This window comes from Delphinus delphis, chromosome 10, assembly GCF_949987515.2.
Source record: "Delphinus delphis chromosome 10, mDelDel1.2, whole genome shotgun sequence".
Taxonomy (NCBI): Eukaryota; Metazoa; Chordata; class Mammalia; order Artiodactyla; family Delphinidae; genus Delphinus; species Delphinus delphis.
In genome coordinates, this window is record NC_082692.2 from 66680752 (window position 1) to 66706222 (window position 25471).

Sequence of the window (25471 nt, forward strand, 5' to 3'; positions counted from 1 at the left end):
TTACTTAGCCCAAATCTCACCAACCAGAAATATTTATTTCATGGTTCCCCCCAGACTCCTGTAGTGAAATGAAACTGATCTGAAAGTTGAACTTCAAGATGTTTTAAAAAATTTTATTGAAGTATAGTTTATTTACAATGTTGTGTTAATTTCTGCTGTACAGCAAAGTGATTCAGTTATACATATATATATATTCTTTTTCATATTCATTTCCATTATGGTTTATTACAGAATATTGAATATAATTCCCTGTGCTATACAGTAGGGCATTGTTGTTTATCCGTCCTATATATAATAGTTTGCATCTGCTAATCCCAAACTCCCAATCCTTTCCTCCCCCACCCCCCTCCCCGTTGGCAACCACAAGTATGTTCTCTATATTTGTGAGTCTGTTTTTTGTTTTGTAGATAGGTTCATTTGTGTTGTATTTTAGATTCCACATATAAGTGATATCATATGGTATTTATCTTTCTCTTTCTGACTTATTTGGCTTGGTATAATAATCTCCAGGTCCATTCATGTTGCTGCATATGGCATTGTTTCATTTTTTTATGACTAATATTGCATTTATATATATAGACAAATATATGTATATATATATACATTACACACACACCCCACACAAGGTAGGTTTTTAAAAGTCGGTCTGATCTCCTTGAGTCAGCACATTAGAGTGGTTCTTAAATATACTTTCACTTAGGGTTGTTCTAGCTGGATATTCCCTAATTGTTCACTTCATAGAGAGCATGTAGGTTAAAACAAACTCCAATGTTGGGATAAAGAAACTCATGCAATTGTAGTGGTTGGAGATTGGTGAAAGCATTTCAAACATATTTAAATGAAGATATAAATTGATAGAAGTTGTTAAACAATTCAGCCCTGAAAATACAGAATTTGAAATTGTTTTCAGTTGTAATTAGGAGAGGGAGGATAATGATGGTACTGAGATTACATGTTACAAAGATTGGCAAGACGGTATCAACTATAGTTTGTTGCAGGGACCACAAGATGGAAAAGAAAGTTAAACTTTGTTTCTTGGCAAGAGTGGAGGAGGAAGTTTTTTTGAGGTAATGGAAAATGGTAGTAACATGAAGTTAAAATAGAAGTCTAACTGGAAGGTTAAGGTACTTCATTGGATTCTTTTATTGATTCAGTAGACGTTATAGAAGATCTGGTATGTGTACTAGGCTCTGGGGAATAGTGATGGGAGAAGATACAGGTCTACGTACTTTCAAGACCTTTAATCTAGATGATTGTGAAAATTGGATTTGGGAAGTTGTATTTTATGAATATAGTAGTTGAAACAATGCAAGTAGACAAGAATTTTTCACTAAGAGTTATATATTTATGGAACTTTTTTTTTCTTTTTTTTAACATCTTTATTGGAGTATAATTGCTTTACAATGGTGTGTTAGTTTCTGCTGTATAACAAAGTGAATCAGCTATACGTATACATATATCCCCATATCCCCTCCCTCTTGCGTCTCCCTCCCACCCTCCCTATCCTGCCCCTCTAGGTGGATACAAAGCACTGAGCTGATCTCCCTGTGCTATGCGTCTCCTTTCCACTAGCCATCTGTTTTAGTGTATATATGTCCTTGCCACTCTCTCGCTTTGTCCCAGCTTCCCCTTCCCCTTCCCTGTGTCCTCAAGTCCATTCTCTACGTCTGTGTTATTTATGGAACTTTAGATCTAGAAGGGACCATAATGTAACACAATGTTCTTGTTTTTCAGATGGGATCACCAAGGTCAGAGACATATGGTAACTTGCTCAGAGTCACACAGTTTGGCTATTTGGGTCTTAAATTCAGATCCTGATTCCCTAAAAAGGCTTTTTTTCTACTATATGATTGAATCTTGGATAAAACCACCAGAAGATAGGAATCAGTCTAGAAATATTTATTGGATGCCTACTATGTGGAAGATTTTTTTTTTTTTAATTTTATTTATTTATTTATTTATTTTTGGTTGTGTTGGGTCCTAATTGCTGCGCGTGGTCTTTCTTTAGTTGCGATGAGCGGGGGCTACTCTTTGTTGCAGTGTGCGGGCTTATCATTGCGGTGGCTTCTCTTGCTGCGGAGCACAGGCTCTAGGTGCGTGGGCTTCAGTAGTTGGGGCACGCGGGCTCTAGAGCACAGGCTCAGTAGACGTGGCACACGGGCTTAGTTGCTCCGCGGCATGTGGGATCTTCCCAGACCAGGGCTCGAACCCGTGTCCCCTGCATTGGCAGGTGGATTCTTAAGCACTGCGCCACCAGGGAAGCCCACTGCGCCACCAGGGAAGCCCTATGTGGAAGATTTAATGGAGAAAACTGGCATACTCCTGTTCTTGAGTATTCTTTCTTTTTTTTCAATATTGAATTATAGTTGATTTGCAATGTTGTGTTAATTACTGCTGTACAGCAAAGTGATTCATTTATACATATATATACATTCTTTTTTAATATCTTTTCCATTATGGTTTATCATAGGATATTGAATATAGTTCTCTGTGCTATACAGTAGGACTTTGTTGTTTATCCATTCTGTATATAAAAGCTTACATCTGCTAGCCCCAACCTCCCACTCTATCCCTCCCCTAATCTCCTCTCCCTTGGCAACCACCAGTCTGTTCTCTGTGTCTGTGATTCTGTTTCTGTTTCATAGATAGGTTCATTTGTGTCATATTTTAGATTCCACGTATAAGTGATACCATATGGTATTTGTCTTTCTCTTTCTGACTTACTTTGCTTAGTGTGATAATCTTTATGTTCCTCCGTGTAGCTGCAAATGGCATTATTTCATTCTTTTTTATGGCTGGGTAATATTCCATTGTATATATACACCATACCTTTTTTATCCATTCGTCTGTCGATGGACATTTAGGTTGTTTCCATATCTTGGCTATTGTACGAGTGCTGCTGTGAACCTAGGAGGTGCTTGTATCTTTTTGAATTCTAGTTTTGTCTGGATATATGCCCAGGAGTGGGATTGCTGGATCATACAGTAATTCTATTTTTAGTTTTCTGAGGAACCTCGATACTGTTCTCCACAAGGATTCTTTCAATTATAGTTAATAGAAGTCCATCTCAAACTGAAGCAGAAAGGAGAATTTATTGGTTCATATAACCAAAAAAGGCATGAATGCATCTGGCCTCAGGAGACTGGGTTCAGGGCCATAAGACATCAGAACGTCTGTGTTTCCATTTTACATTTTGGCATATGCCTATGTGTTGGACTCATTTTTCCAGTCATTAACTTTAAAAAATTTACTGTTTTCATTATTGGGGAACATAGCTCCTGGTTGCTCTAGGGTTACGTCTTTACAGTTCATGATGGACTAGGAAAGAGCTAGTTCCTGTTGGGAAGACTTCAGGGAGTGAATGATTTGGCCCAGTCTGCTTTACATGCTCACTTGTGGTTGAGGGGGTCTGACTGGTAGCCCCACTGAAATCACATAGATTGGGAAAATTTCTGTAAAAAGTGAGGATTAGGAATGCTGGGCACACAGAACAGTAAGGAGATAAGACTGCCTGATGCATATACACTACATGCCCACAAAGCAACAGTTAATGTCAAACATGTGATAGCAGTAGAATGTGCCAGGGACTTCCCTGGTGCCGCAGTGGTTAAGAATCTGCCTGCCAATGCAGGGAACACGGGTTCGAGCCCTGGTCCAGGAAGATCCCACATGCCGTGGAGCAACTAAGCGCATGCGTCACAACTACTGAAGCCTGTGTACCTAGAGCCCATGCTCCACAGCAAGAGAAGCCACCGCAATGAGAAGCCCGTGCACCGCAACAAAGAGTAGCCCCCGCTCTCTGTAACAAGAGAAAGCCTGCGTGCAGCAACAAAGACCCAACACAGCCAAAAATAAATTTAAAAAAAAAAGGCTTCTCTTAATCTACATGGTTAATTTCCAATTAAAAAAAAAAGTAGAATGTGCCAGATGACTTCACGGACTGGGGGAAATAATTTCCAAGATTGAAAAAACGGAGTCTTGATGCGTGGATTGGATTTTTGTCAGTGAAGAGGAAGTATGAGAGGAGATCCAGGCAGTAGGAAACAGTGAGGTATGGACTGGAGACTTGTGCAAGGTATGTACTGGAGACTTGTTTTGGAGAACCGTGAATAGAACAAATCTCGTGTCATTGGGAGATGATCAGGAGGATAGGTTTGGCTGAGAGTGTTAAGGGCCTTGAATGTAGGAAGAAGGAATTTGCCTTTTATTCTGTGTGCCGTTGTGGGGGGCCAATGAAACATGTTGATGAAGGGAAAAAGCAATTTCAAGAATGGAAGTGGAGGAGCATAAGAGTGATTTTAGATTCAGAAAAACTAGATAAACGAGTAATAGAATTTATTTTCAGAGGAACTAGGCACTACTGTTCCTAACATGGAAAACCTACAAGGACTGTGAACAAATCACTTAACTGCCTTCTATTTGCCTCTTCAGTAAAATAAAATAAATATATTGTACTAATCTTTCCTTACATCAGATTAGAGTTAATATATAAAATTGTTTCAATAAGAAAATATTGTGTTGTAATAGGCATTATTGCTTTATAAATGACTTATTAACTTTTTTTTTTCGGTACGCGGGCCTCTCACTGTTGTGGCCTCTCCTGTTGCGGAGCACAGGCTCCAGACGCACAGGCTCAGCGGCCATGGCTCATGGGCCCAGCCGCTTCGCGGCATGTGGGATCTTCCCGGACCAGGGCACGAACCTGTCTCCCCTGCATCGGCAGGCGGACTCTCAACCACTGCTCCACCAGGGAAGCCCATGACTTATTAACTTTGATATGTATGAGAGAGTATTTTTCTCTGTGGTATTTGGAGATTATAAGTTGGAAATAGATTGTTGATTGAGGAGATGACCTTTACATTTTATTAGCTCATAAAGTAAATGGAACTAATACCTTGGGTTGCATTTTCTTTTAAATTATTTTAATTAGGTAGATGACAGAAACAAGTTCTGAAACTAAACTTTAGCACTACGTGTTAATTTTTTTCCCTTCTAGTCATATATATTTTTTTAATTACTAAGAATTCTCAAAACTGCCTTTGTAACTGTGATTTTTGACACCTATGCCCTAAATCAGTGCTATAACTGCTGTGTGCACTGCTTGCGCTCCTGGGTCTCAAATTCTTGGAGAGAAAGCTTCACCTCTTCTGTCTGTACCTCGCCCTAATAATTCACTGTCTCTTTGGCCAGGATGGGAGACAGACCCTTGCTGTCCTCTTCCATCTATCCTTCATGCCTCTACTCTTAGATCCCCCATTTGCCATTCTGCAAACCACCTCTTTGAAATCTTTATTCTTCTCCTGACCTCACCAGACATTACATGCTCTCCTCCCCACCTCATGACTGAAACTCGTTTGGGACTCAGTTGGGGTACCTAGTTTATCTCTTACATTAAAGCATATTCACCCCCTTAAAAATTTCTCTTTGCCTGTAGTGTGTTTGAAACACATTTTTAAAAGATAGTTTCTGGGGCTCCCCTGGTGGCGCAGTGGTTGAGAGTACGCCTGCCGATGCAGGGGACACGGGTTCGTGCCCCGGTCCGGGAAGATCCCACGTGCCGCGGAGCGGCTGGGCCCGTGAGCCATGGCCACTGAGCCTGCACGTCTGGAGCCTGTGCTCCGCAACAGGAGAGGCCACAACAGTGAGAGGCCTGCGAACCCCCCCCCCAAAAAAAAAGATAGTTTCTAACTTGAAGTGCTCTTTTCTTGAAGTGCAAAAAGATAACCCAATAGTTCTTAATTTATAAGCAGCTGGTTTTCATGTAAAAGAGGAAACTCTGAATTCTGTTCTGATGGCTAGTGTTTGTATTAAAAGATTTAGCAATGGTGGTTTCTTTTATTTCACATATAGGAAAGTAAACTTTAGTGTTGATTCTGTGATATTTTTGTATTACTAGAGTTACACTGAAAAGAGTACAACTTTAGAGACATTGTGGAATGCTTATATAGATGCAGTGTGCTTATACATGGTATAGGCAAATACGATGGACTTAATTTTTAAAAATCCTTACAGCTTTTAAAAACTGTGGAAGTAATACTCAAAGCCTCTTAACTCATTTCCCCAAGTGTATCCCCACTTCTTCCCTCACCCAGCTCAGGTAACTGCTATAAATGATTTGATATTTCTTTCTATGTATATATAAATAAGTTATGTACATACTTTTAAAAAGTAACTTGTGGAATAATAATTTCAGACACATACATAGTACTTTGTACCAGGTACTATTCTAAGCACTTAATGTATATTAACTGTAATCTTCACCATAATCCTATGAAGTATATGCTATTATCATCCCCATTTTTAAAGATGAGGAAACTGAGACACAGGAAGGCTGAGTGCCTGCCTTGTCCATTGTCACACAACCAGTAAGTTGTAGAGCCAAGATTCAAACTCAGGCATTCTGGTTTTGGAGTCTGTATCTTCAGCCATTATCTCTACTGGGAAGATGCATAACCTTTCTGTGGCCAGTAAGTCAGAACAAACCTACCTTTGTTCCAGAGCATGGACTTGAGAAACCAAATCTTGGTTTTGCTTTTTAAACCTTTTAAGTAAAAATTTTATTACGTATCAATTGTCTTTTACAGCTGTCATCTTTAATCTAGTGGTACTTTTTTTGGGGGTGAGGGGGGCAAGCGTCAAATTCCATTTTGAGAATATAATGAATGTTACAGATCATGTCTGCAGGAAGATTCACGTATGCCAAAATAAAAATTTACCAACCATATCAGAATATTTATGGACTTCTGGAAGCCCATCTTTGGATTCATTTAAGAACCACTACTTAAAACATTTCAGCTTGTCTTTTTTCTCTACATTGTGTATACATTTTATTTTTTTAGCCTGCCCTTAATGTTACTGACTTACTTTCTTTTACAGGATTGTTTCTACTTCTTGTTTTGCCATTTTTCTTTTTTTCTTCTTCATTTAGTATGATCACAGACTCATGGATTTTCATTTATTTCATATGATATAAGCAGTCATTCTGATTGTAATTCTCAAATTGTCCTAATGCTTTTATTTTTTATTTTTTTTATTATTATTTTTTTTTGCATTACGCGGGCCTCTCACTGTTGTGGCCTCTCCCGTTGCGAAGCACAGGCTCTGGACGCGCAGGCTCAGCGGCCATGGCTCACGGGCCCAGCCGCTCCGCGGCATGTGGGATCTTCCCAGACCGGGGCACGAACCCGTGTCCCCTGCATCGGCAGGCGGACTCTCAACCACTGCGCCACCAGGGAAGCCCTGTCCTAATGCTTTTAAAATTCTCCTGTGAGGATTTCCTCTGTAGAGACACCTGCTTTCATCTGCTTTGTTCTGATAATTGACAATATTTGGTCTTAGGTCTTAAAGTGTGTGCTATTTTTACTTTTTTGACGTAAAAGTCAGTTATATAAAATTTCCTTGTTTCCTGCAATTAGTTTTCTTTTATGTTTATTTATCATTGTTTGCATACTATTTTTTTTCTTTTTTTGTGTTTAAAAAAATCCTTATTTGAGAGATAATTCACATACCATGTAGCTCACCCTTTAAAGTGTACAATTCACTTATTTTTAGTGTATTTATAGAGTTGTGCGTTCATCACCACTACCTTAATCTCAGAACATTTTCATCACTCCAAAAAGAAACCCTGTACACATCAGCAGTCACTCCCCATTCCCTCTCTGTCACCCCAGCAACGTCTAGTCAACTTTTTGTCTAATGATTTGTCTGTTCTGGGCATTTCAAGTAAATGGAATCATACAATATGTGGCCTTCTGTGTCTGGCTTCTTTCACAGGGCATAATGTTTTCAAGATTCATCCATGTTGTAGCATATGTCAGTACTTCATTCCTTTTTATGGCTGGTAATATCCCATTGTATGGGTATACCACATTTTGTTTATCTCTTTACCAATTGATGGATATTTGAATTCTTTCCACTTTTTGGCTGTTATGAATAATTGTGCCATAAATATTCATGTACAAGTTTTTGTGTGAATGTTTTCAATTCTTTCGGATATATGCACAGAGTGGAATTGCTGGATCATGTGGTAATTTTTAATTTTTTGAGGAATTGCCATGTTGTTTTCCATAGCACCTGCATCATTTTACATGTCCTCCAGCAGTGCACTAGGGTTCCACTTTCTCCACATCTTTGCCAAAACTTGTTATTTTCTGCCTTTTTTTAAAAAAATTTATTTATTTTATTTATTTTTGGCCGCATTGGGTCTTTGTTGCTGCGCGTGGGCCTTCTAGTTGTGGCGAACCCTTCTAGGGGCTGCTCTTCGTTGCGGTGCGCAGGCTTCTCATTGCGGTGGCTTCCCTTGTTCTGAAGCATGGGCTGTAGGCGTGTGGGCTTCAGTAGTTGTGGCACGTGGGCTCAGTAGTTGTGGCTCATGGGCTCTAGAGCATAGGCTCAGTAGCTGTGGCGCACAGGCTTTGTTGCTCAGTAGCTGTGGCGCACAGGCTCAGTGGGATATTCCTGGACCAGGGCTCGAACCTGTGTCCCCTGCATTGGCAGGAGGATTCTTAACCACTGCGCCACCAGGGAAGTCTTTTTCTGCCTTTTTGATGATAGCAATTCTGGTGGGTGTAAGGTGGTATCTCATTGTGGGTTTGATTTGCATTTCCCTAATGGCTAATGATGTTGAGCCTCTTTTCATGTGCTGTTGTTCATTTGTATATATTTTTTGGTGAAATGTCTATTAAAATCCTTTGCCTATTTTTGAATTGGGTTTTTTATTTTTGTTGTTTATTACTTTCTTTATATATTTTTTAATATTTAAAGCCTTTTAAGAGTTGATTTGTAAATATTTTCTGCTGGTCTACAGACTATCTTTTCACTCTCTTAATAGTGTCCCTTGCTGCACAAAAGCTTTTAATTTTGTTGAAATTCAATTAATGTATTTTCTTCTGTTGTTCTTATCCAAGAAACTATTGCCAAATCAGATGTCATGAGTATTTGCCCTATTTTTTTTCTGACAGTCTTATAATTTCAGCTCTTATATTTAGGTCTTTGATCCATTTTGAATTAATTTTGTATATAGTGTAAGGTAAGGATTCAACTTCATTATCTTGCATGTGGATATTCAGTTTTCCTAGCAGTACTTGCTGAACAGTTTTTTTTTTAATTTTTATTTATTTTATTTTTAATTTTTTGGCCGCACTGCATGGCATGTGGGATCTCAGTACCCTGACCAGGGATCGAACCCCCGTCCCCTGCATTGGAAGTGCGGAGTCTTAACCACTGGACCGCCAGGGAAGTCCCTGCTGAACAGTCTTTTCTTTCCCCATTTCTGGCTCTTAATTATATTCCATTGATCTATATATCCTTATGCCAGTACCACACTATTTTGATTATTGTAGTTTTGAAGTAAGTTTTGAAACTTGAAAGTGTGAGTCATCCAACTTTGTTCTTTTTTAAGATTGCTTTGGGTATTTGGGGCCTCTGGAAATTCCATATGAATTGTAGGATGTGTTTTTCTATTTCTTGGGGATTGTGATAGGGATTCCATTGAAACTGTAGATTACCTTGGGTAGAATTGTCATCTTAACAGTATCAATTCTACCAATCCATGAACATGGGATATCTTTCTTAGATATCTTACTTAGATCTTTAATTTCTCTCAGCAGTGTTTTGTAGTTTTCAGTCTTGTACCTCTTTGGTTAAATTTATTCCTAAGTATCTTATTATTTTTGGTGCTATTGTATATGGAATTGTATAGCTGAAGGCTGTTTTATTAAGTTCTCCATCTCTTTTTTTCCCTTGCAGTGTTTTGTTAAAGAAACTGAATCTTTTGTCTCATGGTGTGAATCTTGCTAATCATGTTTCTGTGAATTCATTTAATATGCTCCTTTTTCCTGGTATTTCCTTTAAGTTGGCAGTTAGTTCTATAGGCGTCCCCATATTAAGGTTTGAGTTTTTTTAAAATAAATGATTACTTTATAGATGGCATTATGTACTTTGTTTAGTAGTTACATAGTTTCTTGTTTCCTCTTTTTGTGATGTTAGAGCTATTGATGATCATTTCCTATACCCATACATTTATTGGGGGTTGCAAAATGGTGATATTCTACCTTTGCCATCACTTCTTTGTTTATTGTCTAGGATATTTTTTATAAAGAGAAACTTTTCCGTAACTACTTGGGTATTCAGAGGTATATAGTTTGTATAGGAAAATCATAATATATGTTCTGTTTTTTTTCCTGTTTTGCTAATTTTCACAGTAGTGAGCTGATTCCCTTAGCAATCTCTGAAAAGTGACCATAAGCTTTTTTTTGAACCATTGTTATTATTAACTCAGAGATTTAAATATACTGATATACTATTCTTTTAGTGAGTAGTGGGACTCTCCTGGTGTTGAAAGTCCTTTTGACCTGACCATAGTAGTTTTTGACAGCTTCCTTGGTTTTTAGTATGACAAGATATTCTATGCTTATCTTAAGCATTTCCTGTCCTAAACTTGGCATTTTCCCAAGGAGCCCTGGTTCCTTTTAGTGAGAAAGAGTATATTTAGAAATCACAATTTCAGTGCTAGAGATTTGTCATTGTTTCTAGTGCCTTGTCAGGAACTGTGCATTGCTACATTGTCTTTACTTAACTTCATAAATCTTACATCTGCATCTTTCCTCCCTTAAAAACAAATTCCTAAGTAATTACTTACTTGCCTTATTCCCCATTACTCACACAACAGTCTTAGAATAGCATTACTATCACTGTATCAACAGTATGATTAGTGAAAGCAGATTAAGATTTTTTTGAAGTTCTTTTTATCCTTAGAATATATTCCATTAAGGATATTTGGTCAAATTACTTTCTTTTGACATTACTTGGAATAGTTCCTCTCTTTTTGGTTATACTACTAACTTGGCTGTACATCTAGGTTTATTTAATTCATTTTACTTTCCATTATTAGGGCTTTTTTTTGTTGTTAATTTATAGCTCAGTTTTGCTATTATAGAGAACAGTATGCTGCAGATCTTGCTGCATATATATTTATTTACTTGATGGTTATCGAGTATTGATTTCTAGAAGTGGAATTGTGTCAAAGCATGTGAAATCTTAAAATGGACCCATTTCTACCACCTTTTTAAGAAAAAAATCTTACACTTTGTATTCTGGTCATATATGTGCACATCTTTATCAGCACTGTTTGGGTATTAATCTTTGACAATCTGATAAAAAAATAAAAATGATACTTTTTAGCAATCTTTGTTACTGTGGTTAATATTTTTTCATGTGTTTTTTGGCCTATTTGTATCTTTTGCCCAGTTTTCTTATGGGCAAAAAAAGTCTGTATTTTTCTTTTTGATTGTAAAAACTATGTCCATACTGAATGTAGAACATTTTGATTCTTGCTGGCATTTTTCCATTTTTCTTTCAGAATTTTTAGATATTATATATGGACATCTAAAAAGTTTTACATGTAGTAAAATCCATTACTTGTTCAGAACAAACCAGTTTATAGGTTTGATGCAATCCAGTCAAAATGCCACCAGTACCGTTCACTGAATTTTATAATCATTTTCTCCAGTTTGTCTGTAAGAAGAAACATAGGAGGGCTTCCCTGGTGGTGCAGTGGTTGAGAGTCCACGTGCCAATGCAGGGGACATGGGTTCAAGCCCTGGCCCAGGAGGATCCCACATGCCGCGGAGCAGCTAAGCCCAACTGAGCCTGCGCTCTAGAGCTCGCGTGCCACAACTACTGAAGCCCGCACGCCTAAGAGCCCGTGCTCCACAACAAGGGAAGCCACTGCAATGAGAAGCCCATGCACCACAACGAACAGTAGTCCCCACTCGCCGCAACCAGAGAAAGCCCGGACACAGCAGTGAAGACCCAATGCAGCCAAAAAAAAAAAAAAAAGAAAAAAACAAACATAGGAGCTTAGTCTTAAAAGAGTAATGGGGGGAGGTACTTAACTTTACCATGTGAGGTAATAGCAATTAAAAGTGGGATATTGGGACAAGAATGATTGATACTTGAGACAGAATAATGTTCCAGAAATACATTCTTTTTTTTTTTTTTGGCGGTACGCGGGCTTCTCGCTGTTGTGGCCTCTCCCGTTGCGGAGCACAGGCTCCAGACGCGCAGGCTCAGCGGCCATGGCTCACGGGCCCAGCCGCTCCGCGGCATGTGGGATCTTCCCGGACTGGGGCACGAACCCACGTCCCCTGCATCAGCAGGCGGACTCTCAATCACTGCGCCACCAGGAAAGCCCCAGAAATACATTCTTTATATTTATGAAACTAGTATATGATAAATGAAATATCTATGTAAACAATTAGAAAGAAGAAAACTAATTTAATAGTAAAGGAGGCAGAATAATATGGGTCAATCCTGCAGTACAGTTCTTGTAGTGAGTATCTTTTGTTTGAGTTGGTGGGGGAAATAATTGAGTGGAAAGAGGTAGATATTTTTCTCTGAGCCACACTGATAGAAAATCAGTTTGGACTATGAGTCTATTACCATGACAACTCATTTTTGAAATCAGAAGAGATTTGATTTTGTAGCATTATATGGGTGGGCTGGTACAACAGTCCAAGATTGTATAGTGGATTTGCTTCAGAATGCATCTTTTGACCCTTCTTTCATGATCTAGCAAAGATTAAGCTTTCCCTCATGAGTGTGTGTGTGTGTGTATAGGTATGTATATAAAGGTAGAAATATTAGAGATGTATACACTGTAGACAAAGTAGGTAAGCTGAACAAGAGGCAAATAAAAATATTCTTATAACCTAGTTGCAACCACTTTTATTTGTATATCCCACAAAAAAATGGAATCATGGTATAAATATTGTTTATAATCTTTTTCTACTTGATACAGTATGAAAGATTTCAAGCTAAATATTTGTAAAAATTTTAAAATTAGTATATCTGTCTCTGTTAACATGTTTTTCAAACGTCTTCAATCTTATTTTGCCACTGATGAATTCTTAATTACTTGGGGATTAAGATGGCACAAAACTGAAAGAATAATGGTAAAGGTCATAGTTGTTGTTGTTTTGTTTTGTTTTGTTTGGAGAATGGGCTGAGAAGGGGCACCTGTGGGTGTGAGAGATCACTTAGGAGGCCATTGCAGGAGTCCAGGCGAACTTGGATTCATAAGGTAAAAAAAGGTTACGAAGCTGCAAAGAGCTGCTGTTATTATGTTTGTACTTATCTGTCGGGGTCTGGGCAGGAAAGAGATTGCACAGTCAAATGGGGTAATCTGAACAGGGTTTAATAAAGGGACTACTTCTGAAGGTGAGGCAGGAGCTAGGGAAACGAATAGGGTGCAGTACCCCGGTGGTTGGTTCCACCACTAGGACTGAAGGGGCAAGTGAGGGAACAGTTACAGAAACTCACAGGAGCTGTGGCCTTCAGCAGAGGGATGCAGCCAGCTCCCAGGGCCCAGCAGGAATAAACATCCCAACCTTATTGTCCGCCTGTTCTCCAGCATCTGGCAGTGTTCTCCACCGGATTTACCCAACCAGCCACGGGGCAAAGAGGAGGCTGTTGATGCTGCCCGAGAGGGCAGGCTCTCCGGGGTATAGAGCGAGGTGAAGGAGGGTAGAAAGTGGATCTCAGGGTCAAACAAATCTTGCAACATCATATGGATCATGCATTTTTTCCCTCTCATCTCACAGTCCTTCTTCCCCTGCCACCACCAATGAAACGATAAATTCTTTATAGGTGGAGATTATTTTCTTTTTAAAAAATTTTTATTTTATATTGGAGTACAGTTGGTTAACAATTTTGTGTTAGTTTCAGGTGTACAGCAAAGTGATTCAATTATACATATATATGTATCTATTCTTTTTCTAATTCTTGAAGCTCGCAGTGACCAGTAACTTCTAATGTACCTGACAGACAGAGGAGAATAGAGTGAAACGGTCTATAACTAATAGGTTTATTCTTTGTGATATTCCTGCAAACAGAGTATAGGCCTGAAAGTAGATCCATGATTACAGGGAGAAAGATCTGCTTTCTTTTGAGCCTCTTGCTTTTCTAGCAAATATAATTTTTTTCTTTTCTACTTATACATTAATTTAAAAAATCACTTGAAAGCCAGTCTTGAATGAAGATAGTTATTAAAGTGGAAAGTTTACATATGTTCTCTGAATAGGCATGAAACACCCAATTTCAAACAAGGAAAGCGGTTGGTAATTTTAATGTTCTTGTCAATTAGTGACAGAGGTTAGGAAGACAGGAGTGATGAATGCTTTGGAGATTGAAATAATAGCAAGGCCCTCGATAAAGAATTTGTTAGGGAGTACATAGAAGGTCTGGTGAAGTTAAATTCCTAAATGCTAATGTAATTCATTGTAGTTTTACTATAAGCCATGGCTCAGAGATTGCATACTTTTGACCTTAGGACACTTGTCTCATTGTTAGTATGTGGGTGCCTGCAAGGATTTGAGAGACGCTGGAACATGATTTTTTCTCCACTGTGATGAAGGGTTCAACCCAGTAAATCCTAGAGAAGACCATTTTTCCCCACTTGGTACTTAAAGGAGGATGCTGTTGAGTATTTGCTGTTTCTTAATATTTTCCAAATCTGTATGGCATTAAATGGTAGAAGTTGGTCTAACTGCTTTGTTATTTGTTTTTGTTCAGAATTTTGTTTTCCATGGGGAATTTACAGCAGAAGATTGAATAATGCTACTACTATTTAGAAATATAGCCAAATACTTTAATAAGAGCATACTAATTACCAATGTCTTAGTCCAGTTCATACTGCTATAACAAAAATATTATAGACTGGGTAGCTTAAATAACAGACATTTATTTCTTGTAGTTCTAAAGGCTGAAAAGTCTGAGATCAGGGTGCTAGGATGGTCAGGTTTGGATAAAGACCCTTGTCAGGTTTGCAGACTGCCGACTTCTGTGTCCTCACATGGTGAAAGGGGAGCGGGATCTCTCTGAGATCTTGATTTGTAAGTGCACTACTCCCATACATGAAGGAACCACTTTGATGACCTAATCACCTCCCACAGGCCCCATTTCCAAATGCCATCATACTGGGGATTACGTTTCAACATAGGAATTTTGGGGGGACACAAGTGTTATCTTTAGTAACCAGTAAGCAAATTTGATATCTTCAGTAGAGATTAAATATATACATATATATGTACACATACAAATAGGCTCATGCTATTCACACACACACACACACAATTTTATAGCTTGGGCTTTTTTTTTTTTTTAAACAATGGAAAGGCTGATATTAGGTAGTATATGTTCCTCTGTTTCATCCTTTACATTTTTATGCACATTGTAGAATCAGTTTATTGATTTCCACAAAATGTCTATTGGGATTTTGGTTGAGATTGCATAGAATCTAATGATCAATTTGGGGAAAATCTGTATCTTTATACTGTTGAGTCTTGGAATTCATGAATAGGTTGTATGCCTTCATTTATTAGACTTTTACTATATCTAATGTCATATAGTTTTCTGTATAGAGTTCTTCCATATGTCTCTTAGATTTATTTATAGTTACTTGACATTTTTTAAAAAATTAATTAATTAATTAATTTTGGCTGTGTTGAGTCTTTGTTTCTGTGCGTGGGCTTTCTCTAGTTGCGGCGAGCGGGGGACCACTCTTCATCGTGGCGCGCAGGCCTCTCACTATCACGGCCTCTCTTGTTGTGGAGCACAGGCTCCAGATGCGCAGGCTCAGTAGTTGTGGCTCACGGGCCTAGTTGCTTCGCGGCATGTGGGATCTCCCCAGACCAGGGCTCGAACCCGTGTCCCCTGCATTAGCAGGCAGGTTCTCAACCACTGCGCCACCAGTGAAGCCCTACTGACATTTTTGGTGCTGTTATAAATTGTATATTTCTAAAACATTTCATTTTCTAGTTGTTTGTTCCTGTATAGACTTAAAAAAATTCATATTGTATCTAGTGACCTTGCTACACATTGACATATTTTCTGTGTTGGTTTATGTCTAGGTTCTTCGGGATTTTTTCAGACCTGCAGATAATGATACTATTATTTCTTTGTTTCTAATCATTATACCTTTTATTTCTTTTTCTGCTCTATTTGCACAGGGTGGCCCTTCAGTGTAATGTTGAATAGAAATGGTAGTGGACATGCTTTTCTTATTCCTAACCTTACTGATAAAATGCTGAGTATTTCACTAATATATATGATGTTTGCTATAGATACATTGTACATAACCTTCATCATATTAAGGAAGTTCCCTTCTATTCTTAGATTATTAAGAATTTTAGGGCTTCCCTGGTGGCGCAGTGGTTGAGAGTCCGCCTGCCGATGCAGGGGACACGGGTTCGTGCCCCGGTCCGGGAGGATCCCACGTGCCGCGGAGCGGCTGGGCCCGTGAGCCATGGCCGCTGGGACTGCGGGTACGGAGCCTGTGCTCCGCAACGGGAGAGGCCAAAACAGTGAGAGGCCCGCGTACCGCAAAAAAAAAAAAAAAAAAAAAAAAAAAGAATTCTAGTCACGAGTAGACGTTGAATTTTATCAAATGCCTCTTCTGCATTTATGGATATGATCATGTGATTTTTTTTCCCCTTTATTGATTTTTTTAATATTAAACCAATTGCGCTCTGGAATAAGCCCAAATTGGTCATGGTTATTCTTTTTATATATAGTTGGACTTGATTTACTATTTATTTATTTATTCATTCATTCATGCATGCATGCATGCATGACCACATGGCTTGTGGGATCTTAGTTCCCCGACCAGGGATCGAACCTGGGAATCATGGCAGTGAAAGTGCCGAGTCCTAACCACTGTGCCACCAGGGAATTCCCAGTTTGCCTTTTATTTTTATTTATTTATTTATTTATTTTTAACATTTTTATTCGAGTATAATTGCTTTACAATGGTCTGTTAGTTTCTGCTTTATAACAAAGTGAATCAGTTATACATATACATATAGCCCCATATCTCTTCCCTCTTGCGTCTCCCTTCCTCCCACCCTCCCTATCCCACCCTTCTAGCTGGTCACAAAACACCGAGCTGATCTCCCTGTGCTATGCAACTGCTTCCCACTAGCTATCTATTTTACATTTGGTAGTGTATATATGTCCATATATACACTAACACTCTCTCACTTTGTCCCAGCTTACCCTTCCCCCTCCCCGTGTCTTCAAGTCCATTCTCTAGTAGGTCTGCGTCTTTATTCCCGTCTTGTCCCTAAGTTCTTCATGATGTTTTTTTTTTTTTAGATTCCATATATATGTGTTAGCATATGGTATTTGTTTTTCTCTTTCTGACTTACTTCACTCTGTATGACAGACTCTAGGTCCATCCACCTCACTACAAATAACTCAGTTTTGTTTATTTTTATGGCTGAGTAATATTCCATCGTATATATGTGCCACATCTTCTTTATCCATTCATCTGTTGATGGACACTTAGGTTGCTTCCATGTCCTGGCTATTGTAAATAGAGCTGGAATGAACATTGTGGTAGATGACTCTTTTTGAATTATGGTTTTCTCAGGGTAAATGCCCAGTAGTGGGATTGCTGGGTCGTATGGTAGTTCTATTTTTAGTTTTTTAAGGAACCTCCATACTGTTCTCCATAGTGGCTGTATCAATTTACATTCCCACCACCAGGGTAGGAGGGTTCCCTTTTCTCCACACCCTCTCCAGCATTTATTGTTTGTAGATTTTTTGGTGATGGCCATTCTGACCGGTGTGAGATGATATCTCATTGTAGTTTTGTTTTGCATTTCTCTAATGATTAATGATGTTGAGCATTCTTTCACGTGTTTGTTGGCAATCTGTCTGTCTTCTTTGGAGAAATGTCTATTTAGGTCTTTTGCCCATTTTTGAATTGGGTTTTTTTTTTTTTTTAAAGATTTTCTATCTGTGATCATGAAACTGATTGGCCTGTAACTTTCCTTTCTTATAATGTCTTTGTCAGCTTTTACTTTCATGCTGAGTTAAAAATGAATTCTCTTTTCCCTATTTCCTAGAGGGACTTATTTGTGGTTGGCGTTTCTTCTCCAGATGTTTGGGCAAATTCGCTGGTAGAGTAGTCAGGACTTGTTATTTCATTTGTGGGAAAATTTTAAATACAGATTCACTTTTGTTTAATAGATACAGGACTATTCAAGTTTTTAACTGCTCTGTCAGTTTTTGTAAAGTTGATCTTTCTACAAATTTATCCATCTATTCTAAATTTTCTATTTTTTGTTATATAGTTTTATCTAATGTCCTTTTATACATCATTTAAGTATTACATTAATGTTTTTATTGGTGATACTGATAATTTATACCTTTTCTCTCTCTTTTTTTTTTGATCAGTCTTGCTTACGTGTCTATCAGTGTTAGTGTTTTCAAAGAACTAATTTTAGATTATAAGGCTTGATATATGATAGTGTACATCCTTTAAGATTGACAAGCCTTTTCTTGGTTCTTTGTATTATGTAAATTTTAGAATCATTTTATCAGTTTTCTAAAAATAAAAGTATGTGGGATTTTGATGAGTATAGATTTTCTCTGTTGTACATTTGCTTTTTACTTCATTAATTTTTGTTTTATTGTGGGGATTCTGTTTTTCAAAGCATAATCATTTTTTTGGTGATCCTTTTAAAAATATCTATTTGTCTGTTTATAGTAGATAATAAGCTTCTAATGATCATTTTTTCTTAATTGATACATACTTGCCCAGAAAGAACAGGCAAACACAAGATATGCTGGGGGGGAGAGAGAGGGAGACTCTGTTTATAGAAATGTTTTCACATACATGCATGCATGCACACACCTCTAAGTAATAGTGATTTTGCCGAAGTATACCTCAGTGTTCTGAACCATTTAATATTACCTTTCAAAATATAGATTAAGTTGAAAGGGACTTACATATTTGAAAAATGAATTAGAAGGGAGAGTATATACTTAAGAAAATTTAGTGCTAACTTTCATCGACACTGACCCTGTCTCACTATTTTAAAATGCTAATTGACATGTTTATTCTTGTTTTTCTAGTGATATGCAGCTTTCGAGGATCTGTCCCTCAAGGATTGGTCTTAGAAATAGGAGAAACAGTCCAGATTCTTGAAAAATGTGAAGGTAAGTGGACCCATAAATTGTAAAACACAAATGGTGATCATTTTTGGCAGTATGATATGCATTTATTTTGTAGTATGAGGTTATAAGCAATCATTTTGAAGCTGTAATTAATCACATTATGATACACTGCTATAAAATCATTCCTGATCTATGTTCAGCATAAAGGATGAGCTATTTTGGCTCTAATCTAATAGTGACAAATAACTATTGTTGGCTGTCAGAAAATGATTTTTTTTTTATTTTTAAATTTTATTTTATTTATTTTTTTTATACAGCAGGTTCTTATTAGTCATAAATTTTATACACATCAGTGTATACATGTCAATCAGAACATGATTTTTACATACTATATCAAATGCTTAGTTTTGATTTCCTACAATCGAATAGGTAATATTTCGCTACTGATTATCTGCATTTGAATAGAATCGAAGTGTAATCAGTTCATTTTTATATTTCTGTCTGATTGGCTGGACATGATCAGTCGTAATTAAAGCAAGGCAGTAAATGTGCTCAAATGAAGTTTGGCCTGACTGTCTTCTTCTGTGACATATTTGGGTATTTCTGCTATAATATTTATGCATTATTGAAAAATATCACATTCTTCAAAATTATGCACTGAAGTCAGCAAGATATGTGGAAAAAATATAGTTCCGGAGAAATCACCCACAATCAGAGCATGGACAAAAACAAAATTGATACCAAAATTGATAGCAGTTCAGCATGACTAGAAGCCACCTCAAATTATATAACAGAGTAGAAATGTTGCTATGTGGGCATGGAGATAGTACACGTGGAAGTTGAACTCTGATCCAGTTACTGTTCAGATGGGTATGGGAGTAAGTGCAACCTACTATGACCCAGGATCCGTTTAAGTTGGGGAGTACACTTTTCTGGAAAGGGAGCTCTAGTGCAGGATGCATTTTAATAATTTTAAAGCAGAAGTATAAATAAAAACCCCTTCATGATAAAAAAAACTCTTAGCAAAATAAGAATAGAAGGGAGTTTTCCTAATCTGATAAAGGATATCTAAAAGCCTACAGCAAACATCATTTTCAGTAGTGAAATATTGAAAGATTTCCAACTGACATCTAGAAATGAGACTATTATAAATTAAGACATTGTGGTTTGGGGGCAAAGACAGAATAATGAAACAGAGGGTCCAGAAATAGACCATCATGTTTATCATCCAGTGATATATGAAAAAGGTGGTATTGCAGTGCAGTGGGGAAATGATGTCCTTTACAATAAGTGATGCTGGGCTGATTGGAATGAAAAATGATGGCCTAGTCAATAAATGGTATTGGGTCAATATTGAAACCAATGAATCTTGAACCTAACTTCACAGCATATGTTCCAGATTCAATTCCAGATGGATGGTAGAATGTGAAATGTAAAACAATCATGCACCTTAAAGGAAGCATAGGAAAATACTCTTTTTAACCTAGGGGTAGACAAAGGTTTTTTATTGATAAGTTGTACTTTATTAAAATGAAGATATGTTGTTCAAAAGATATCATTAAGGAGAGGGAGAAGACAAGTCACAGAGTGAAAGAGCTATTTGGTAAAGGACATGTCTTCACATGGTGTTTGTCTTTCTCTTTCTGACTTATTTTGCTTAGTATGATGATCTCTAGGTCCATCCATTTAGCCGCAAATGGCATTATTTCATTCTTTTTTATGACTGAGTAATATTCCATTGTATATGTATACTACATCTTCTTTATCCATTCATCTACTGGTGGACATTTAGGTGGTTTCCATATCTTGGCTATTGTAAGTAGTGCTGTTGTGAACATAGGGGTACATGTATCTTTTCGAATTATGGTTTTCTCCGGATACATGCCCAGGAGTGGGATTGCTGGATCATATGGCAACTCTACTTTTAGTTTTTTGTGGAAGCTCCATACTGTTCTCCATAGTGGCTGCACCAGTTTACATTCCCACCAACAGTGTAAGAGGATTCCCTTTTCTCCACACCCTCTCCAGCATTTGTCAGACATCTTTTCTGACTTCACTGGTATGAAATTAGGAATTAACTACAAGAAGAAAGCTGAGGGCTTCCCTGGTGACACAGTGGTTGAAAGTCTGCCTACTGATGCAGGGGACACGGGTTCGTGCCCGGTCTGGGAGGATCCCACATGCCGCGGAGCAGCTGGGCCCGTGAGCGATGGCCGCTGAGCCTGCGCGTCCAGAGCCTGTGCTTCGCAGCAGGAGAGGCCACACAGTGAGAGGCCCATGTACTGCAAAAAAAAAAAAAAGAAGAAAACTGAAAGAAAAAAAAAAGCCCACAAACATATGGAGACTAAACAATCAATGGGTCATTGAAAAGTCAAAGAGGAAATCAAAAATTACCTGGAGACAAGTGAAAATGGAAACACAGTGATCCAAAATCTGTGGGATGAAGATAAAACAGTTCTAAGAGGGAAGATCATAGTGATACAAGCCTACTTCATGATACAAGAAAAATCTCAAACAATCAAAATATACATTTAAAGAAACTAGAAAAAGAAGAACAAGCAAAGCCCACGGTTAGTAGAATAAAGGAAATAAAAGATCAGAGTGGAAATAACTGAAATAGAGACTAAAAAACAATAGAGAAGATCAATGAAACTAAGAGTTAGTTCTTTGAAAATATATACAGAATTGATAAACTTTTAGTTAGATTCATCAAGAATAAAGGAGACAGGGCCCAAATAAATAAAATCAAGGATAAAAGAGGAGAAGTTACAACCAACACCATACATACAGAAGACTATAAGCGATTACTATGAACAATTATACACTAATAAAATGGATAACATAGGAGAAATGGATAAATTCCTGGAAACGTACAAATTCCCAAGACTGAATCAGAAAGAAATAGAAAATATGAACAGACTGATTACCAGTAATGAAATTGAATCAGTAATAAAAAACTTCCAACAAGCAAAAGTCCAGGACCAGATGGCTTCACAGGCGAATTCTACCAAACATTTAAAGAATAGTTAACACTTTTATTTTTCAAACTATTCAGAAACATCAATGAGGAAGGAACACTTCTGAACTCATTCTATGAGGCCAGCACATCCTTATAACAAAACCAGAGACATCACACACACACACAAAATTACAGGCCAGTATCGCTGATGAATATAAATGCAAAAATCTACAACAAAATATTATCAAATAAAATTCAACAATACATTACAAGGATCATACACCATGATCAAGTGGGATTTATCCCAGGGTTGCAAGGATGGTACAATATCTGCAAATCAATCAAGATACACCACATTATCAGATTGAAGAATAAAAATCATATCATCTCAATAGATGCAGAAAATGCATTAGCCAAATTCAGTGTCTGTTTATGACAAAAACTGTCAACAAAGTAGGTATAGAGGGAACCTACCTCAACATAATAAAGGCCATGCATATATTAAATCCCACAGGTAACGTCATACCCAATGGAGAAGTCTGAAGGCTTTTGCTGTAAGATCAGGAGTAAGACAAGGATCCTTACTTTCACCACTTTCATTCAACATAGTATTGGAAGTTATTGCCACAGCAGTTAGGCAAAAAAACAAAAACAAAAAAAGGAATCAGAATTGGAAAGGAAGAAATAAAACTGTCATTGTTTGTAGGTGGCATGATACTATATATAGAAAACCCCAAAGATTTCACAAAAAAACTTATTCAGGTCTTCCCTGGTGGCGCAGTGGTTGAGAGTCCGCCTGCCAACGCAGGGGACACAGGTTCGTGCCCCGGTCCGGGAAGGTACCACATGCCGCGGAGTGGCTGGGCCCGTGAGCCATCGCCACTGAGCCTGCACGTCTGGAGCCTGTGCTCCTCAACGGGAGAGGCCACAACAGTGAGAGGCCCGCATACTGCAAAAACAAACAAACAAAAAAAGCTGTTATTCAGTAAGTGAATTGTTATTCAAAAACTGACTTCAATAGGTGACTTCAGGAAAATTGCAGTATACAAAATTAATGTATAGAGGTCTGTTGCATCTCTCTATTTTAACAACGAACTATCAGAGGAATCAACAAAGTGATCCCATTTATAAATGCATCAAAAAGAGTAAAATACCTGGGAATAAATTTGACCAAGGAGGTGAATGACCTGTACTCTGAAAACTATGACATTGATGAAAGAAAGTGTAGACAAGACAAACAAATGGAAAGATGTACTATGTGCATGGATTGGACAAATCAATATCATGAAAATGACCATACTGCCCAAGGCATTCTACAGATTCAGTGCAGTCCCTATCAGAATACCAAAGGCATTTTCACAGAACTAGAACAGATAATCCTAAAATTTGCATGGAACCACAAAAGACCCTGTATAGTCAAAACAATGTTGAGAAGGAAGAACAAAGCTGGAGGTGTCATGCTCCCAGGCTTGAAACTGTACTACAAAGGTATAGTAATCCAAACAGTATGGTACTGGCACAAAAACAGACACACAGATCAATGGAACACAGTAAAGAGCCCAGAAATCAACGTATACTTGCATGGTCAATTAATCTATGACAAAGGAGGCAAGAATATACAGTGGAGAAAAGACAACCTGTTCAATAAATAGTGTTTGGAAAACTGGACACCTACATGCAAAAGAATCAAACTGGACCACTTTCTCATACTGTATACAACGCCCCCCTCAAAATCAGTTAAAGACTTAATTGTAAGACATGAAACCATAAAAGTCATAGAAGAAAATGTAGGTAGTATGCTCTTTGACATTGATCTTAGCAGTATTTTTTTGATCTGTCTTCTCAGGCAAGGGAAACAAAAGCAAAAATAAACAAATGAGACTACATCAAACTGAAAAGCTTTTGCACAGCGAAGGAAACCATCAACAAAACAAAAAGCCTACTGAATGGGAGAATATATTTGCCAATAATAGATAAGGGGTTGATATCCAAAATATATAAAGAACTCTTAATACTCATTGTCAAAAAAACCCAAACAACCCAATTAAAAAGTAGGCAGAGGACCTGAGTAGATATTTTTCCAAAGAAGACATACAGATGGCCAGCATGCACATGAGAAGATGTTCAACATCACTGAACATCAGGGAAATGCAAATTAAAACCGTAATGATACCACCTCACAACTGTGAGAATGGCTGTTATAAAGAAGACAAGAAACAACTAGTGTTGATAAGGATGTGGAGAAAAGGGAGCTATCGTGCACCATTGATGGGAATGTAAATTAGTGTAGCCACTATGGGAAACAGTATGGAGGTTCCTCAAAAAATTAAAAATAGAACTACCATATGATCCAGTAATTCCATTTATGGGTCTTTATCAGAAGAAAATGAAAACAGTGTTTTGAAAAGATATATGTACCCCTATGTTCATTGAAGTACTATTTACACTAGCAAAGATATGGGAGCAATCTAAGTGTCCATTACTCTGGGATATTACTCAGCCATAAAAAAGAATATGATCTTGCCATTTGTGACAGCATGGATGAACCTAGAGGGTATTATGCTAAGTGAATCAAATCAGACAGGAAAAACAAATATGATATGATGTTACTCATATGTGGAATCTAAAAAACAAAGAAGAAAAGAAACAAAACAAGACAGGAATGGGGCTTCCCTGGTGGTGCAGTGGTTGAGAATCTGCCTGCCAATGCAGGGGATGCGGGTTCGTGCCCCGGTCTGGGAGGATCCCACATGCTGCGGAGCGGCTGGGCCCGTGAGCCATGGCCGCTGGGCCTGCGCGTCCGGAGCCTGTGCTCTGCAGCGGGAGAGGCCACAACAGTGAGAGGCCCGCGTACCACAAGGAAGGAAAAAAAAAGTACAAAAACAAGACAGGAAAAGACTCATGGATACAGAGAATAAACTGGTTGTTCCCATAGGGGAGGCGGTGGAGGGATGGATGAAATAGGTGAAGGGGATTAAGAGGTACAGATTTCCAGCTATAAAATAAATAAGTCATGGGGATGTAATGTACACATAGGGAATATAGTCAATAATATTGTAGCAGCTTTTTATGGTGATGGAAAGTAACTTGACTTATTTTGGTGATTATTTGATAATGTATAAACATATGAAATCACTGTGTTGTATACCTGAAGCTAATATAATATTGTATGTTAATTATAACTCAATAAAACAAAATAAGACAGTTCAGTAGAAAAATAGGCAAAAGGCTTGGATAGGCTCCTCACAAAACAGATATTCTGATGGTTCATAAACATATGGGAAGGTATGTAGTCTCATTCATCAGGGAAATGCAAATTAAAACCACAATGAGATATCACCACACGGCACTAGCATGACTAAAATTCAAAACACTGGCAATACCAAGTGCTGGTAAGGAATTGGAACAACTGATACTTCCATACACTGCTGGTGGGAGAGAAAATGGCTTAACTACTTTGGAAAACTCTTTGGCACTATTTACAAAAGTTGAATGTACGGGTACCTTATGATTCAGCATGTCTACTCATAGGTGTAAATCCAACAGCAAAAT

At 37.9% G+C, this 25471-nt stretch overlaps 1 protein-coding gene across 1 annotated transcript in view; it reads left to right on the top strand.

Moving 5' to 3' along the window:
- Positions 1 to 25471, top strand: part of DOCK3 (dedicator of cytokinesis 3) — a 402555-nt gene that overhangs the window by 22361 nt on the left and 354723 nt on the right. Inside the window, exon 2 of the mRNA XM_060022587.1 lies at positions 18919 to 19002. Coding sequence (XP_059878570.1) covers positions 18919 to 19002 — 84 coding nt within the window. The remainder of the gene's footprint in view (positions 1 to 18918; positions 19003 to 25471) is intronic.